The 17,485-nt window shown below is 47.3% G+C and overlaps 1 protein-coding gene across 1 annotated transcript; it reads left to right on the top strand.

The window, feature by feature from the left end:
* Positions 1-2,265: 2,265 nt before the first annotated feature.
* On the top strand, positions 2,266-15,097 carry LOC122644786 (probable WRKY transcription factor 40). The gene is made up of 4 exons (XM_043838169.1): positions 2,266-2,295; positions 2,374-2,601; positions 14,503-14,619; positions 14,714-15,097. The coding sequence occupies exons 2-4, from the start codon at positions 2,395-2,397 to the stop codon at positions 15,095-15,097; spliced, it is 708 nt and encodes a 235-aa protein (XP_043694104.1). The 5' UTR covers positions 2,266-2,295; positions 2,374-2,394.
* The last annotated feature ends 2,388 nt before the right edge of the window (positions 15,098-17,485 follow it).

The following is a 17,485-nucleotide window of genomic DNA, read 5'->3' as shown; positions in this document are numbered from 1 at the left end:
TAGATAAGAGCGTAGCACCAAGTGAGGGGGAGCATATTTAAGAGCATACAATTCAAGAGCACTCAAGTCAAGTGACTAATGCTCAAAATTCAGCTCAAGTTAATAAAATGAAGGAATGAAGTTTTGAAGACAAAGATCAAGTCAAATAGAAGATTCTATTTTGAAAACCTCCATGCTTAAAGATTTTAAGTTGTATTTGGTTGTAAATTCTTTGTTAAGATCACAAGTAATGCAATGCACACACACACACGCATACATTCATGTAGAATGACCTTAGGAGGTTAAATCAACCTCTATATATATGACCAATTTAGTTTGGTAACTCCCAAGGTAGCTCCATAAAGGAATTAGCTTATTTCAACAAAAAATAGCTAATCCGGCATACTGGATCCTTAAAACGGTATACCGGATCATTGTTGATCTCAGGAAATAAGCCACAGTAGCTTTCCAGCCTACGCTGGATAGTGATCCAACATACCGGATCACTACTGGTTATGTTTTACCCTAAAACCGTGTACCGGATTATTATTCAGCATACCGGATCAAGTTTTGACGTTGGAATTTGACCGTTACTCCTTAATTCATATAAGGAAGTTTGGTGAACTGGCATACCGGACTGGGAATCGGTATACCGGATTATTATTGTCTAATCTAATCCGATCTTAAGACAGTTTTCATAATAATTAGAGCTATCTAGCATATAATCCTGCTGATCTTTAGTAAAAAAAAAAAATCACAATTAAGAGCCTTCAATACAAGATTCATTGTAATAGCATCAAAGTGAGCCATTCATTGATTGTAAGCATCGATTCATCACAAAGCTCACACACTCAGCTCCTCTACTTCAATTAGCTTAAAGCTCCAAGGGTGGAAGGTAGCTTACACACTTACTAAGGTTAAGGTAATCCTTTCCTACTAAATTTTTCATTATATGTGTTAGTTGAGTCCTCTTACTCGGAATCAAGATTGGTTGAGTCATCTTGCTCGAAATCAAGAGTAGTTGAGTCCTCTTGCTCTCAATCAAGATTTGTATGAGTTCTCTTGCTCATTCTCAAGATTCTTTTTAGTGAAATTTTCTCTAAACTGAAAGGAGTGGACGTAGGCAAGTTTTGACCAAACCACTATAAATTCTTGTGTTATCTTTGCAATTTTTAATTGTCTTTCATTGATAACTTGTTAGGAACCAAAACCATACCCACATTAATCCAAGCATCTTTTAAAAAGATGGAATTTACTTTCCTCTTCCACCATGTGCTCAGATCTTGGAGAGAGACCTAGTTCTGCCAATTAATACCAAATTTTTTAAATACAAAAAGACTTCAAAATAAAGAATGAAAATTTGCATTCCAAGAAAATATGTAGAAAACTCTCAGCTTCACTCAAACCAAGACCACACCGAGAGGCAATAGGCACTCCTCTTGCAGCAACCTTATCATCTGTAGGAATTTTTCCATGGCGAAATCTCCACGCACAGTCGGATTGACGGGGTTAAGAATATTTTTTCCAAATCATTGACCATGAAGGAACAGTAAAGCCTTTCACTCGCAACTCTTCTTTTTTTTTTGGTAAAACACTCGCAACTCTTCACGGGCTGAATGAATCGAAAAAGCACCCGAGGAGGTAAGTGTCCAAGAACAAACAACATCTATAGAAGAAGTAGGCAGATTCACCCTTGAAATCTCACAAAAAACCTCCAAAAGAAATTGAGACTTGACCAGAGGAAGCCGCCAATTACTTATAACTAATCTATGGATAAGTAGATTCCAATGTGATGATTAACCAGTAACCTTGTCTTTCTTAAATCATTCAATCATGTCCATTTAGAAAGTCTTTTTATCAACCTTTTTTCCTGTTGAATTGAGTCCGTGTAATTTCACACCATACAACATGTTGTGGGTTGTGATGTCCCCACTGTCTAGTAGGAATAGAGAGAAAAATGGGAAAGGATATTTTCTTACGTTGGCTTGCTGAGGTAATCATACTAACGTCATGAAGTCTTAAGGCTCTTAAAATCCACGCCTGTTTCCATCACATTAAAGATTCGATCTGAAAATTTAACTCGTACCTTCTCAAGACTCAGAGTAGACTCAGTGAGGAAAGATTACTTGGCCGCCTTGAGCAGTTGGAATAATAATCAGCGTGAACCAAACGGCCATTGAATAATATTTCTTAAAAATCATATTAAAACAGGGTTTAATTTTGCTTTTTCCTTTGCTTTTCCTATATATCTATCTGTTCCTCACTGATCACTTCAATGTAATGGATGATGAACACTATACTTCTCTTGCAGAGAAGGTAAATGGGTATCTACTGTAATGGGATAGTGTAAATTTCAGTCATGAATTTACGTGTAGTTTTGTTACTTTTCTTCAGGTGCAAGTTCTGGAAGCAGAGATGGAGCGTTTACACAAAGAGAATGAGATGCTCAGGTTTTCTCTTCAGATGATGAGCAATAAGTGCCGGATCCTTCAAGAAACAGCTGTTGGTGTTGCTGCCGACAATGGCTCAAGTGAAGACTCCAACAAGAGAGCTAAGAATGAATTTGCTAAAACCAAAATGTCTCGAATCCTTACTAGAACCGATCCGAGAGACTTTAGTTTTGTAAGTCATCTTTGATGAGTCATAAATTACCCAACCAACCCGAGGTTGCCACGTGGATGTACTGAGATCGAGGCCTTGAGCCGAGCCGAGCACAAGCCAGACCGGGCCGAACCGTTTAACCGTAAGGAAGCAACGCATCATTTCTGACCTGGCCGAGCACTTAGGCCGACCACTCAGCCCACCGAGGACAATCCGATCAACCGAACCGAGCCGTGCAAAGTTGGGCCGACCTGACCACCGACAGATTTGACATTCCGTCTCCTGTGTGCCGAGCACCCGCGTCGCGGAGCACCACCCAGGTCAGCTAAGGGCCCCAGGGCTGACCTCACATCAGTAGGCCGAGGCCGAGGCCGAGCACCGAGGTCACGGCCACCCCAGGGCTGAGCTCTGAGGCCGACCACCGAGGCCGACCACTGAGGTCGAGCCCTCCACCGAAGCTGTTTTAACGGCCCGCCGAAAATCGCAGAGCCATGTCAGCACCATCCGGGAATCACGGGATAAAGATCGAGCCGCAATCCCCAACGCGATACGAAATCACACTTTGACATGGACTCTTACCTTAAAGAGAGAGTCCGACCCCGAAAATAACTCTCCACTCCGCATAGAAGAGCCTTACCAAAGAAGGACTCCTACCATACTAGGACTCTCCCAACTGCCTCACCCACACTCTATAAATACTCAGGTATGGAGCTCTGTTGCTCATCTCACTTTTTACTAGCTGTTACGCTGTTGCACTGGAGACCTGACTTGTGCGTCGAAGAGTCCTAGGCCGAAGCCACACCGGCTCTCTTGAGCTCACTCGATTTTTTGCAGACTCATCCGTGGGCGAACCGGGCGACAGAGGTTTTCACAAGCAACAGATTTGGCGTCGTCTGTGGGAACAACGTCAACTAGTCATCGTCGTTTCTGCCAATCCAAAGAGCGAAGACAATGGTGGTGCAAACAAGATCAGGACAGCACGGCTCCGCCTCCCGCGGGGATGAACCGCAACCTGATAGGCAAGCTAGACATTTGCCACCCCCTAAAACGTCGCGGCAAGGCGCGACTGGAAGACCCCCTCGAGCGGGGGGGCCGCAGCCCAGCGTGGGTGCCACGGCCAACCCGATTCCCCTGGAGGATGGTGGGAATGGCGGAAGTGTGTTGGACACGACGGCAGAAGGACGGCCAAGGCCGATCCGAACCATCCAAGGCTGAATTTGTCGCTGCCACCACCCATGCCGAGAAGTTTGGATCCGAAAGCCCCAGCGAACAACTGACAAGGCATGGACGTTCAGCTTCAACTGCTGCACACTAACGAGATGCTGTGAACTCTCGTGGGACAGATGGCCCAGGGCGGGTTGCTAGGCCAGCCACCAGTCGCACCCCCCTTGGCACCAGGGCTCATTGAGGGAAACTTGCAGCAGAATGGTGGTCGGCGTCGGGCCGAGCACCGAGCAGCGTCGTCTCATCCACCTCGTTAGAAAACTCCTCCTCCGCGTCCCAACAGGAGTGCTCGGTGGGATGAGCAGGAGCATCCTCGGAGCCCGAGGATCGGGCAAGAGATCAAACCAACGGCATCGGTAGTGAGAAGATCGGTATTTTTAGGCCGGCTCGGAGAGGACGGACAACCGAGGGCACACCGAGAACAACAAGACGTAGCCCCATGATGCCGAAGCCTGCCTCTCCGAGAAGAGCAGCCGAGAAGCCCCAGCGGGTCTAATTTCTAGATGGAAAGAAGAGTAAAGAGGGGTGATGCAGACCGAGCCGACCAGAATGGCCGACCTCAATGGGGCGACCAAGCAAACTAATCCCGAGCTGAAGGACAAAAATCATCGACCTCGGCCGAATGAACGGGACAATTTACACCAGGTGGATGAGCCGAATGGCTGAGCACCTGAAACCAAGCTGGAAAAGCGGCTACTAGACTTGGTCGAGCAGGTGGAGGAATTGAAGAAACAGGCGACCCCAGACGCCTATTCCCTGATCGGACGACACCCTTATCCTCCCTAGATCATGATCGTGCTACTATCGGCCTGGTTCAAGCCACCTCCCTTCGACCAGTATGACGGGACGACAGACCCGACGGATCATATCAACTATTTCAATGCGATGATGACCATGTACAGGGGAACCAAGATTATCTCTTGTCGGGCTTTCCCCGCATCTCTCAAGGGCGCAGCGACCTCATGGTTCTCCTGGTTGCCACCGAACTCTATAACGAGCTTTGCTCAGCTCTACCCAACCTTCGTCACGCACTTCCAGAGTAGCATGAAACACAAGAAGACGACGGTCAACCTCCTCAGTGTGAAGCAACGGTCTGATGAGTCGATCCAAGAGTTCGTCTCACGTTTCAACAAAGAATCCTTAGACATCAAGGATTTGGATGAGGCCACGACCCATATTGCGATGAGCAACGGGCTCACTGACATGGACCTCATCAAGGACTTGGCCCAGAAGCCGAGCTCTTTGAGAGGTGCAATGAGTTTGCAAATATGGCGGAGGTGCTCCAAGCCCAGAAGGGGAACGAAGGAAGAGCCGAGAAGAAAAGGTCGACGACCGATGATGGCAAGGAGGAAAAACGGCCCAGGACTGATTACCGAGTTGAGAGATCAGACCGAGCTCGGAGCCCTGATTACACCCCATTGAATACCTAGTGCAAGGAGATTTTGATGTAAATACAGGACGGCGGATACATCCGCCGACCTCGACCGATGTAAGCCGGGTCATCTCGGAATCCCAACAAGTATTGTCAATTCCACAAGGACACCGATCACGATGCCGAGGATTGTTATCAGCTGAAAAGAGAAATTGAAGAGCTGATAAAAGCAGGGCACCTGAAGCGATATGTCAAAGAAGGCCGAGAAGAACATGGGGGTCGGCGACCTAGGGATTGTGACAGGAGAAAGGCCGAGCCGAGGACAGATGGCCGAAGAGCCGAGCACGACGAGGCCAAAGACAGGACCGAAAAGAAAGATGATGGACCCGGGCCCAGCAGTGACAAAGGAGCTCCCATATGCACTATCCTTGGAGGCCCCGAGCAAGAATCTACACCGAAGGCCAAGGCAAGTGAGCGGTTCGTAGCGGTCACCGAGATGCCAAGCATATGGCCAAAGTCTGAGGCGACGATCTCCTTCACTGAGGACGACCTAGAAGGTATAAGTTTACCTCACGATGATGCTTTGGTAGTGCAGGTGGAAATTGCAAAGAGACCTGTTCATTGCATATTGGTCGACACGGGCGCATCCGTGGACCTTATATAGCTAGACGCATATCGACAATTTGACTTCGACGATGAAGCGCTCAAGCCGGAGGCCACCTCACTTCACAGGTTCTCAAGAGCCGCCGCCACCATCAAGGGCACAATTGACCTACTGGTCACGTTCAAACAAGCTCCATGTCAAGCAACGATCCAAGTTAAATTCATGGTGATGCGGTCGGTGGTGGCCTTCAACGCCATACTCGACCGCCCATCATTGACCACTCTCCAAGCCATCATCTCGCCGACACACTTGAAGATGAAGTTCCCTATAGAGAACGGCATCGGAGAAATCCGAGGTGATCAAAAGAAAGCTCGGGAATGTTACGCCACATTCGTTAAGCAATACAAAGGCAACGTCCGAGGAATGGCGATGTGCGTCGAACACCTCCCTGAAGACCAGCGGGATGAGCTCAAAGAAAGGCGCGGAAGACCTGTAGAAAACCTCATCCCGTTCTCCCTCAGCGATGAAGATCCGACGAAGATAGTACAACTCGGGTCATTATTGAGTGAAGAACAAAGGAGTCAGCTGGGAAAATTCTTAAGGGTGAATGCTGATGTCTTTGCCTGGTCAACCGTCGACATGCCGGGCATACCGAGGCACCTAGCCAAGCACCAACTCCATATCAATCCAAGCCGAAAGCCGATCCAGCAGAAGAGAAGGAGCTACGCCCTTGATCGGCAAGCCACGATCAAAGAGGAGGTGGAGAAGCTCCGCCGATCAGGGTTCATCCGAGAAGAAAAATTCTTGACTTGGTTGGCAAACGTCGTTATGGTTCCCAAGCCAAACGGGAAATGGAGGATGTGCGTCGACTACACCGACCTTAATAAGGCTTGCCCAAAGGATAAGTACCCGCTACCTCGGATTGATCTCTTGATTGATGCCACGGCGGGGCACGAAATGTTGAGCTTCATGGACACGTACTCCGGCTATAACCAAATCATTATGCATGAGGAGGATGAGTCGTACACGACATTCCGAACTGACTAAGAAAATTTCTGTTACAAAGTCATGCCGTTCGGGTTGAAGAACGTGGGAGCAACATATCAACGGCTGGTGAACTATATATTCCGCGAGCAGATTGGAAGAAACATGAAAGTCTACGTGGACGACATGTTAGTGAAGAGCTTGAAGGTTGAGCACCACTTGGCCGACCTGAAAGAAGCCTTCGGTGTGCTAAGGAAGAACCAAATGAAACTAAACCCCGCCAAGTGTGCATTTGGCGTGACCTCGGTAAAGTTCTTCGGCTTCATGGTCTTTTTCAGAGGCATCGAGGCCAATCCGACGAAAATCAAAGCCATCCAAGAGATGATCCCTCCAAGGACGATCCGAGAAGTACAAAGGCTAAACAGGCGACTGGCAGCGTTGGCACGATTCATGTCGAGGTCGGGCGACAAGAGCCTATCATTCTTCAAGGCCCTCAAGAACATCCGGAACTCGAAGGACTTCATTTGGTCGGACGAATGTCAACAAGCTTTTAAATAGCTGAAAAAATACTTGGAGAACCCGCCTCTTCTCAGCCGACCAGAGCCAAAAGAAGAGCTTCAAGTTTACTTAGTCGCTACCCTGATCGCAGTCAGCGCGGTGTTGGTTAGGGAAGAAGGAGTTCAGAAGCCCATATACTACATCAGCCATGTTCTTGTCGACGCCGAGATGAGATACACCAAGTTCGAGAAGGTAGCATGAGCTCTTGTCACGGCCGCGAGAAAGCTAAGGCCATACTTTCAAGCTCATCCGATCGCGGTGCTGACCGACCAACCTCTCAATAAGATATTGCACAAGCCCGACATGTCAGGTCGGCTGATCACCTGGGCGGTCGAGTTGAGTAAGTACGATATAAGTTATTGCCCGAGGACCGCATAAAAGGGCAAGCCCTTGCCGACTTCATCGTCGAGTGCACAATACTCGACCTAGAGGTCGAGGAAGAGAAGACAGTAGAAGAAGCTAATGCAGAAGCTAAGGCCGACCCGACCTAGACCATGAACGTTGACAGCTCGAGCAACCCCGAAGGAAGCTAGGCTGGGATGATCCTGGTGAGCCCCAAGGGGTTTCGCGTCCAATATGCCCTAAGGTTCAACTTCCCAGCCTTGAACAATGAAGCCGAGTATGAGGCCCTCCTGGCCAGACTCCGAGTCAGCAAAGCCATAGGCGTCAAGCAATTGAGGGTACGAGGAGACTCGCAACTTGTGGTCAACCAAGTCAACGATGAATACGAGGCAAGGATGAAAGAATGGTGGCATACCTGAGCCGAGCCGAGCCCGAGCACTGATCTCCGAGCTCGAGCACTTTGAGATGACCCGAGTACCAAGGCAAAAAAATACTATGGCTGACTCCCTTTCATGGTTGGCCTAGGCCAACCTCCCAAATCTGAGTCGATCGGTATACATAAAGATTCTTGAGAAGCCCTCCTTATAAGAGGAAAGTGTCAACCACATTGAAGAAGATGGGCCGACCTGGATGGACCCGATCGTTAACTACTTGGAGAACGATCAACTCCCAGAAAACCGAGATGAAGCGAGGAAAGTTAAGATCCGAGCTGCCAAGTACACCATGATCGACGGAGTGCTCTACAAAATCTCAGCACCCCTTCTCCGATGTAACGGATCGAAGGGAGCCGAGTACGCCTTGGCCGAGGTGCATGAAGGAATATGCGGAAGCCACATGGGAGGCCGAGCATTAGCATACAAGATACTCCAGCAAGGGTTCTACTGGCCAAGAATGTAAGAAGAGTCCCTGAGGTACGTGAAGACGTACGAAAGTGTCAGCTCTTCGCACCAGTGCTGACCCGACCTACAACAAAGCTGATGTTTATGTTGAGTCCGATCCCCTTCGCTATGTGGGGGATGGATATACTTGGAGACTTCACCCCGGCCTCCAAAAATTGGAAATACTTGGTCGTTGCCATCGACTACTTCACCAAGTGGGTTGAAGCCGAGCCCCTGACCACCATCACCGAGAAGAGCATGGAGAAATTCTTTTGAGACAAGGTGATTTATCGGTTTAGACTACCCAAAGTGCTCATCACTGACAATGGTGCGTAATTCAACAATCCGAGCTTCCGGAGTTCTCGCAAGCACTTCTACATCGATTTTTGTCCGGTCTCGGTAGCTCATTCACAAGGCAATGGGCAAGTGGAGGTGTCGAACCAAACACTACTTGCGGGGATCAAAAGAAGATTGGATCAAGCCAAAGGGAGATGGGTGGAAGAGCTGTCGAACGTCCTATGGGCGTATCGGACAACCATAAGAACACCGACCGGGGAGAGTCCTTTTCGTCTAGCTTATGGAACCGAAACCCTCACTCCCGTTGAGGTTAAAGCGTCATCATACCAAGTGCTCAACTTTGATGAGAAGACCTACGAAGATGGGCTTAGAGCCAACCTCGACTTTCTCGATGAAGTCTGAGAGGACGCCTTGCTTCGGAACACGGCTTACCAATAGAAGACGGCAAAGTATTACGACTCGAGGGTGAAGGAACGACATTTTTGCCAAGGAGACCTCATCCTTAGAAAGCTCAGCGCATCCCAACCAAGGCAGCAAGAAAAATTAGCACCAAATTGGGAGGGACCGTACATAGTCTCCAAGCAAATTTGCCAAGGGACGTATCGCTTGCAGACTCCAGGGGGCAAGAAGGTACCGAGGCCTTGGAACTCGAAAAATTTGAAGAAATTTTTTCAGTAGTTTTTTTAAGTGTCCTGCTCGGCACGGTTTATGACGAGCGTATTTTGTACTCGACTTCGGCCTCGACGTTCATGATTCAATCAAACAAAGTCTTTCTCCACTACTTAGTGTACTTTCAAACTCCAAGCATGTCGAGTCATAAAACCAGTCCTCATAGACCTGGCCGACGTCAAAGACCAACCCTCATAGGTTGGCAACTAAGTCATAAGACCGGTCCTCATTGACCTGGCTGACGTCAAGATCGACCCTCATAGGTTGGCAACCAAGTCATAAGACCGGTCCTCATAAACCTGGTCGACATCAAAGACCGACCCTCATAGGTCGGCAACCAAGTCATTAGACCAGTCCTCATGGACCTGGCCGACGTCAAAGATCGACCCTCATAGGTCGGCAATCATGTCACAAAATTGACCCTCATAGGTCGGCTACTAAGTCAGAAGACCGGCCCTTATAGGCCGAATAACCCACAAGCACAAACTCTTACCACAGCCGAGCTGAACGAAAGCCAAAATCAAGCAAAAATATCTAAGGCATAGGGCTCGGCGCCAAAGCCTGCTCTGCCGAGCAACCCCAATGGCCTCGACTCGAGCTGATAAACACTATAAAAATGAACGAGACCCTGTCCTCGGACCATCACAGACGTTTCATGACCAAGAAATAAGGCCGCCCTGACCGACCCAGCACAGCATAGCTAAAAAATATCCAAGTCCTTGAGCTCAGCTGAGGGACCGGATCGGCAGCTCGGCCACAGCACTCAGACGATCAAGAATAACACATATAAGGAAAGTAAGGCAAATGGTTGCCGAGCTCAAACACCTAGACAAGTTGTAAAAAGAAGTTTTCTACTCATTAAAGGCCGACAGCTCGGCACGGTTACAAAAAGTGGGCAACTTAGCCCGGTAGATACAAAAAAAAAAGAGAGGGAGACATCTTGATTGAAACCCCGAGCACGGGGACATGTACATTAACGGCAGAAAGAAAAATTACAATCTCTAAGGGGCGATCTCCTCAGTGAGCTCTCGAGAGACGTCCTCGGCAGCGCCCGTTCAAGTATGCTCAGCGGGAAGCTCGAGAGGATCCGAGGCCGCTAAGGTAGGGTCGACTAGGGACACGTCCTCGGGAGGAAGAGTCTGCGTGACCTCGACATCTTCCTCGTCTCCCAACCCCTTGGCTACTATGGTCGCATCGTCATCAAACCGCGAGAGGTTGAGATCGGGAAAGGCAGTCTTGAACTCGGCCAAGAGGTCGGCCAGACTAGCCTCATAGCCCTCGCCGTATAGTGGCTTCCTTATTTCATGGCACACATCGGCGTATTCCTCCGACATGAGGTAGTCGGTAACAGCCTTGGCTCAAACCCGAGATAGGTCATCCTTAGCCTTCCTCTTGGCTTGGTCGAGCTGAGCCTTCAAGGCCTCGACCTCTTCCTTCCATTTTGCTACCGCCTCCTCCAGGCTATTGACCTTGTCCTCGGCCTCAATGAGCTTATCGACAGTCTCTCGATGCGCTTGGATAGCAGTACACACGTCCGTGTTGGCTTTCTTGACCTGAACCTCGAGAGAAGCATTCGCGGTCAGAAGCCGCTCAAACCGAAGCATGGTCTCCACCGCCTTGGCAAAGCCCTACAAAAGGACATCCTAGCAAGAATCAGGCCGAGCCTGTAGGGTCGGACCAATTGGTAGGAGCCAAGCATAAGCTTACCATCTTGAAGTCTTGGAACAGGGAGGAGATGAGCTCGGGATCGGACAACTTCTCGAGCATTTCCTTGTCCTTGGGGAGCCGACTTGTGTCAAGCCACTCCTTGGCATGCGCGGCCGAGGTCAGGGCGGAGTCCTAGGGGAAAAGACGCTAGCTCGGTTAAACTGGGACGTTACTGGCTGAGGCCCTCCCCAAGACAAACCGAGCGACATCGAGAGGCGAGGGGACCCCAGGGAGGTTTCCAGTCGTGAGGTTGAAGGATATTTTTAGCCTTTTCCCATCCCTCGCCAGGCTCTTCTCGCCCCTCTGACCTTTCCCCTTCCTCGGTGACCCTGCCGGGTCCTTGCACTTCTCGGCCTCAAGGCCGACCACAGTGTCCACTAGGCTCAGCAGCACAGCCTTGCCCTTCAGTGCCTTGGAAGCCTCGCCTCGAGACTTCTTCTCGGTGTTTTTTCTCCTCCTCTCCACGATGGTCTCGGCCCTGAGCCGATCCGTGTCCATTGGGGGAATGTGGCCAACCACTGCAAGAAAAATGATGCGTTAAAAGCAGGCTCTAAAAAATCAAGTAAGCGGGTCGGCTCAGATATCCAAGCCAATTCTAGCAAACTGACAATAGCTCAACTCGGACTCCTACCATGGGTCATATGCCACCTTTGAAGGAACCCCTCATCATGGAGCTAGAGGACATCGAAAGGCCGATGCTGGAGGATTAGGTCGAGTGAGGTAAGCCCATTCTTAGTTAGGGGCAACGCCCTGTTGACGTAACCCAAGTGGATCTCCTTCCACTTGGCCCGGAAAGGGCAGTTCGGGATGGAAGCAAAGAAGAACCGAGGCTTTCAGTGGTTATTTGAGGTCGGCGTCCCGATCAAAAACTTGTGGCAGCTTAGGGCCGCGTTCTTCCCAGTACGGCGGGTAAAATAATACCACCCCTTCTCCGGTGACTTCTTCAGGAAATAGAGAAAAGAAAAAAGAGCCATGCTCGCAGCTCTGCCCATCTCGCAGAAAATGATGTGGAAGCCATACAAGGACAGCCACGAGTTCGGCACCAGCTGACCTGGAGATAGGCGAAAATGGTCTAAGATCTGATCCACAAGATCAGGCATGGGAAGCCTAAAGGCATGCCTGAAGGGCATCTCGTACAAGGCCACCTCGCCAAGCCGGATGAAGCAAGCCATCTCCCCAAGGTTAAGAGCTCAGAGCTTGACGTCCTCGGAGACGGCATAAGTCGCCCTGAGGCATTGGAGGTCGGTATCAATGATTGTGCTTTGGACGGTACCCGACACTCCCCTCTTCAGGCTAGGGAGTGTCAGCAGACGAGCTGATCGAGCCGACCCCATCTCGGGAAGAACTCTCCTCACCCGACTCCTCGTCATCTATCGAAGATGATCCTGAGCCCTTGGCTCGGTCTTTATGGATTGGCTGGGCCTCAAGGCCAGACTCCATGGGTAGGGGAAGCTCAGCGATGTCGGCCTGACATGGCTCTGCTACGGTAGGATCGTCCGAGGTTGAGCCCAACAGGTCTATTATGGGGGAGCGAGCAGGGAGCTCTAGGCTAGGATTTGCACCCTCAGCCACCCCAGCGAACACCTCGCCCGCGTGACTACTACCAACTGACATAATGGGTAGAGGAGACTTACTGGTTGAAGAATCTTCAAAGATAAGCTGAGCGCGAACTAGAAAGCTGAGAGCGCCGAGCACTAGATGAGCTGAAGAATTCAAGCTAGCCGAGCACTCAAAAGCTTGAAACAGTGAAGAATGAATAAATAAGAGTAGACCATTTATAGCCTCCGGGCCAAAGTGATCCAACGACCAAGGAGAGTTCAGCGCGATTCAACGGTCCAGATCAAAAGACGATTTGAATTCCTGAGCACCATTATGAGGTCGAGTGACATGACACTGATTCCCCAACTGTTAGACCATACAACATCAAATCAATGAAGGAAAAGAGCTCGGACTCGGCCTCAGAGGAGAATCGCCATCAAAAGGAAAGGTCCTACTCATCAAGGCTGAACCGACCCTTGATGAGTGGGGGGACTGTGATGAGTCATAAATCACCCAACCAACTAGAGGTCACCACGTGGATGTGCTGAGACCGAGGCCTTAAGCCGAGCCGAGCAAGAGCCAGGCTGGGCCGAACCGTTTACTCGGAAGGAAGTAACGCATCATTTTTGACCTGGCTGAGCACATAGGCCGACCACTCAGCCCGCCGACGATAGTCCGATAAACCAAATCGAGCCTTGCAAAGTTGGGTCGACTCGACCACCAACAGATTTGACATTGCATCTCCTGTGTGCCACGCCACGGAGCGCCACCCAGGTCAGCCAAGGGCCCTAGGGCTGACCTCACATCAGTAGGCCGAGCACTAAGGTCACGGCCACCCCAGGGCCGAGCTCTGAGGCCAACCACTGAGGCCGAGCCCTCCACCGAAGCTATCTTAGCCGCCCGCCGAAAATCTTCGGGCCACTTCAGCACCACTTGGGAATCGCGGGATAAGGATCGAGCGCAATCCCCAACGCGATACGGAATCACACTTTGACATGGACTCTTACCTTAAAGAGAGAGTCTGACCCCGAAAATAACTCTCCACTCCTCATAGAAGAGCCTTACCAAAGAAGGACTCCTACCATACTAGGACTCTCCCAACCGCCTCACCCACACTCTATAAATACTCAGGTATGGAGCTTTGTTGGTCATCTCGCTTTTTACTAGCTGTTACGCTGTTGCACTGGAGACCTGACTTGTGCGTCAGAGAGTCCTAGGCAGGCACCACACCGACTCTCTTGGGCTCACTCAATTTTTTACAGGCTCATCCGTGGGCGAACTGGGCAACAGAGGTTTTCACACGCAACAATCTTCTTCCCAGATTTCAATATATAATTGTTGTTTTCGCTGTTTATCTTATTTTCTAATTCAATAATAATCCTTTTGTTAGGGGTACGATGTCTAATATTCCTCTCTTGGATTAGAGGGTAGATTCCCAATTGCGGTTAAGAGGCCAAAGAATTTGAAGGGTTAAATAGGTATTTTCAGTAAAATTTCTGTAGAGGATTTCGCTATAAATTTGTAGCTAAGGTTTTTTCTTTATATTGGAATCTGAGAGAGGTGTGAGGATGAGCGACGGTAACCCTATTCACCATTGATAGTGAAACAAATCTCATCTCACAGTGGAAGTAGGCAATCTTGCTGAACCAAGTAAATCCTTATAATCAATTGTGTTAATGTCGTTTGCGATTTCCATTCTTTGTAGCATCGTTATAGGCTTCGTTTTTTCTACATGCTTGTTGTTTTAGGTGGTGAAAGATGGATGCCAGTGGAGGAAATATGGACAGAAGGTTACTAAAGATAACCCATCACCCAGAGCTTATTTCAGGTGTTCCATGTTTCCTGCTTGCCTTGTCAAGAAAAAGGTATAGAGAGAGAGAGAGAGAGAGAGAGATCTTGTATTGAGTTTGAACAAACCCAACTTTTTAACTAACCCATTTCTCCTTTTATCGTGATTAGGTGCAGAGATGTGTAGAGGAAAAGTCTATATTGGTTGCAACATATGAAGGAGAGCATAACCATGAGGTTCAAGCACCAAGTGGTTTTACAGATTTTCAAGATTGCACATTCATGGCCTCAACTACCAATTCCCATAGTTTTTCCCCTAATGATCTTAATCTTCCTAAAACAAATACAACCCTTGGTTTAGCTCTTCCTCATGTTTATGAAGGCACCAGCAGAAGGCCATGCCATGATTCCATGGATACCTATAGAATTGAAGAACATGTGGCTTCCTTAACTAGAGATCCTAACTTTCACTGCAGCTTTATCGATGGCGATTGCAAGATCAATTGTGACCCTTCCGATCATTCTACTGATCGATGTAGAATTTTATGTTCTTAATCTATTAGATCCTCTTCTTGGATACTTGTGGATCGACTTTTTAGCTAGGCTGAAGAGAATCTTCCTACCTAGATTGACGTATGTACTCTACTTTTGTTAATTTGAATGGGGAAAGCCAAACAGAATTGGGTAGATAGTATCATCAAAGCTCAATAGGCTTTTGCTTTGTAAGAAGTTTTTTCTTTGTCTTGGATCGTGTGCCCTTGTTAGTCTTTACTTCCTGTTGAGGAAAAAACCTCATACACTCCAAGTCATCCACCATGATGACACAGAAGTTTTGATGATAACAAATAAAATCATTCTTGGACTAACTCTTGTTTAAGTTGTTTAGATAAGAGCGTAGCACCAAGTGAGGGGGAGCATATTTAAGAGCATACAATTCAAGAGCACTCAAGTCAAGTGACTAATGCTCAAAGTTCAGCTCAAGTTAATAAAATGAAGGAATGAAGTTTTGAAGACAAAGATCAAGTCAAATAGAAGATTCTATTTTGAAAACCTCCATGCTTAAAGATTTTAAGTTGTATTTGGTTGTAAATTCTTTGTTAAGATCACAAGTAATGCAATGCACACACACACACACGCATACATTCATGTAGAATGACCTTAGGAGGTTAAATCAACCTCTATATGTATGACCAATTTAGTTTGGTAACTCCCAAGGTAGCTCCATAAAGGAATTAGCTTATTTCAACAAAAAATAGCTAATCCGGCATACTGGATCCTTAAAACGGTATACCGGATCATTGTTGATCTCAGGAAATAAGCCACAGTAGCTTTCCAGCCTACGTTGGATAGTGATCCAACATACCGGATCACTACTGGTTATGTTTTACCCTAAAACCGTGTACCGGATTATTATTCAGCATACCGGATCAAGTTTTGACGTTGGAATTTGACCGTTACTCCTTAATTCATATAAGGAAGTTTGGTGAATTGGCATACCGGACTGGGAATCGGTATACCGGATTATTATTGTCTAATCTAATCCGATCTTAAGACAGTTTTCATAATAATTAGAGCTATCTAGCATATAATCCTGCTGATCTTTAGTAAAAAAAAAAACCACAATTAAGAGCCTTCAATACAAGATTCATTGTAATAGCATCAAAGTGAGCCATTCATTGATTGTAAGTATCGATTCATCACAAAGCTCACACACTCAGCTCCTCTACTTCAATTAGCTTAAAGCTCCAAGGGTGGAAGGTAGCTTACACACTTACTAAGGTTAAGGTAATCCTTTCCTACTAAATTTTTCATTATATGTGGTAGTTGAGTCCCCTTACTCGGAATCAAGATTGGTTGAGTCATCTTGCTCGAAATCAAGAGTAGTTGAGTTCTCTTGCTCTCAATCAAGATTTGTATGAGTTCTCTTGCTCATTCTCAAGATTCTTTTTAGTGGAATTCTCTCTAAACTGAAAGGAGTGGACGTAGGCAAGTTTTGACCAAACCACTATAAATTCTTGTGTTATCTTTGCAATTTTTAATTGTCTTTCATTGATAACTTGTTAGGAACCAAAACCATACCCACATTAATCCAAGCATCTTTTAAAAAGATGGAATTTACTTTCCTCTTCCACCATGTGCTCAGATCTTGGAGAGAGTCCTAGTTCTGCCAATTAATACCAAATTTTTTAAATACAAAAAGACTTCCAAATAAAGAATGAAAATTTGCATTCCAAGAAAATATGTAGAAAACTCTCAGCTTCACTCAAACCAAGACCACACCGAGAGGCAATAGGCACTCCTCTTGCAGCAACCTTATCATCTGTAGGAAGTTTTCCATGGAAAAATCTCCACGCACAATCGGATTGATGGGGGTAAGAATATTTTTTCCAAATCATTGAGCATGAAGGAACAGTAAAGCCTTTCACTCGCAACTCTTCTTTTTTTTTTGGTAAAACACTCGCAACTCTTCACGGGCTGAATGAATCGAAAAAGCACCCGAGGAGGTAAGTGTCCAAGAACAAACATCTATAGAAGAAGTAGGCAGATTCACCCTTGAAATCTCACAAAAAACCTCCAAAAGAAATTGAGACTTGACCAGAGGAAGCCGCCAATTACTTATAACTAATCTATGGATAAGTAGATTCCAATGTGATGATTAACCAGTAACCTTGTCTTTCTTAAATCATTCAATCATGTCCATTTAGAAAGTCTTTTTATCAACCTTTTTTCCTGTTGAATTGAGTCCGTGTAATTTCACACCATACAACATGTTGTGGGTTGTGATGTCCCCACTGTCTAGTAGGAATAGAGAGAAAAATGGGAAAGGATATTTTCTTACGTTGGCTTGCTGAGGTAATCATACTAACGTCATGAAGTCTTAAGGCTCTTAAAATCCACGCCTGTTTCCATCACATTAAAGATTCGATCTGAAAATTTAACTCG

Source organism: Telopea speciosissima, chromosome 11 (assembly GCF_018873765.1).
Source record: "Telopea speciosissima isolate NSW1024214 ecotype Mountain lineage chromosome 11, Tspe_v1, whole genome shotgun sequence".
Classification (NCBI taxonomy): Eukaryota; Viridiplantae; Streptophyta; class Magnoliopsida; order Proteales; family Proteaceae; genus Telopea; species Telopea speciosissima.
This window is presented reverse-complemented; position numbering and strand designations above follow the sequence as displayed.

Coding starts and splice junctions, on each gene's coding strand:
- LOC122644786 (XM_043838169.1), top strand. CDS start 2,395: ATGGAGCGTTTACACAAAGAGAATGAGATGCTCAGGTTTTCTCTTCAG. Junction 2,602..14,502: donor ATCCGAGAGACTTTAGTTTT/GTAAGTCATCTT, acceptor TTGTTGTTTTAG/GTGGTGAAAGATGGATGCCA. Junction 14,620..14,713: donor CTTGCCTTGTCAAGAAAAAG/GTATAGAGAGAG, acceptor TATCGTGATTAG/GTGCAGAGATGTGTAGAGGA.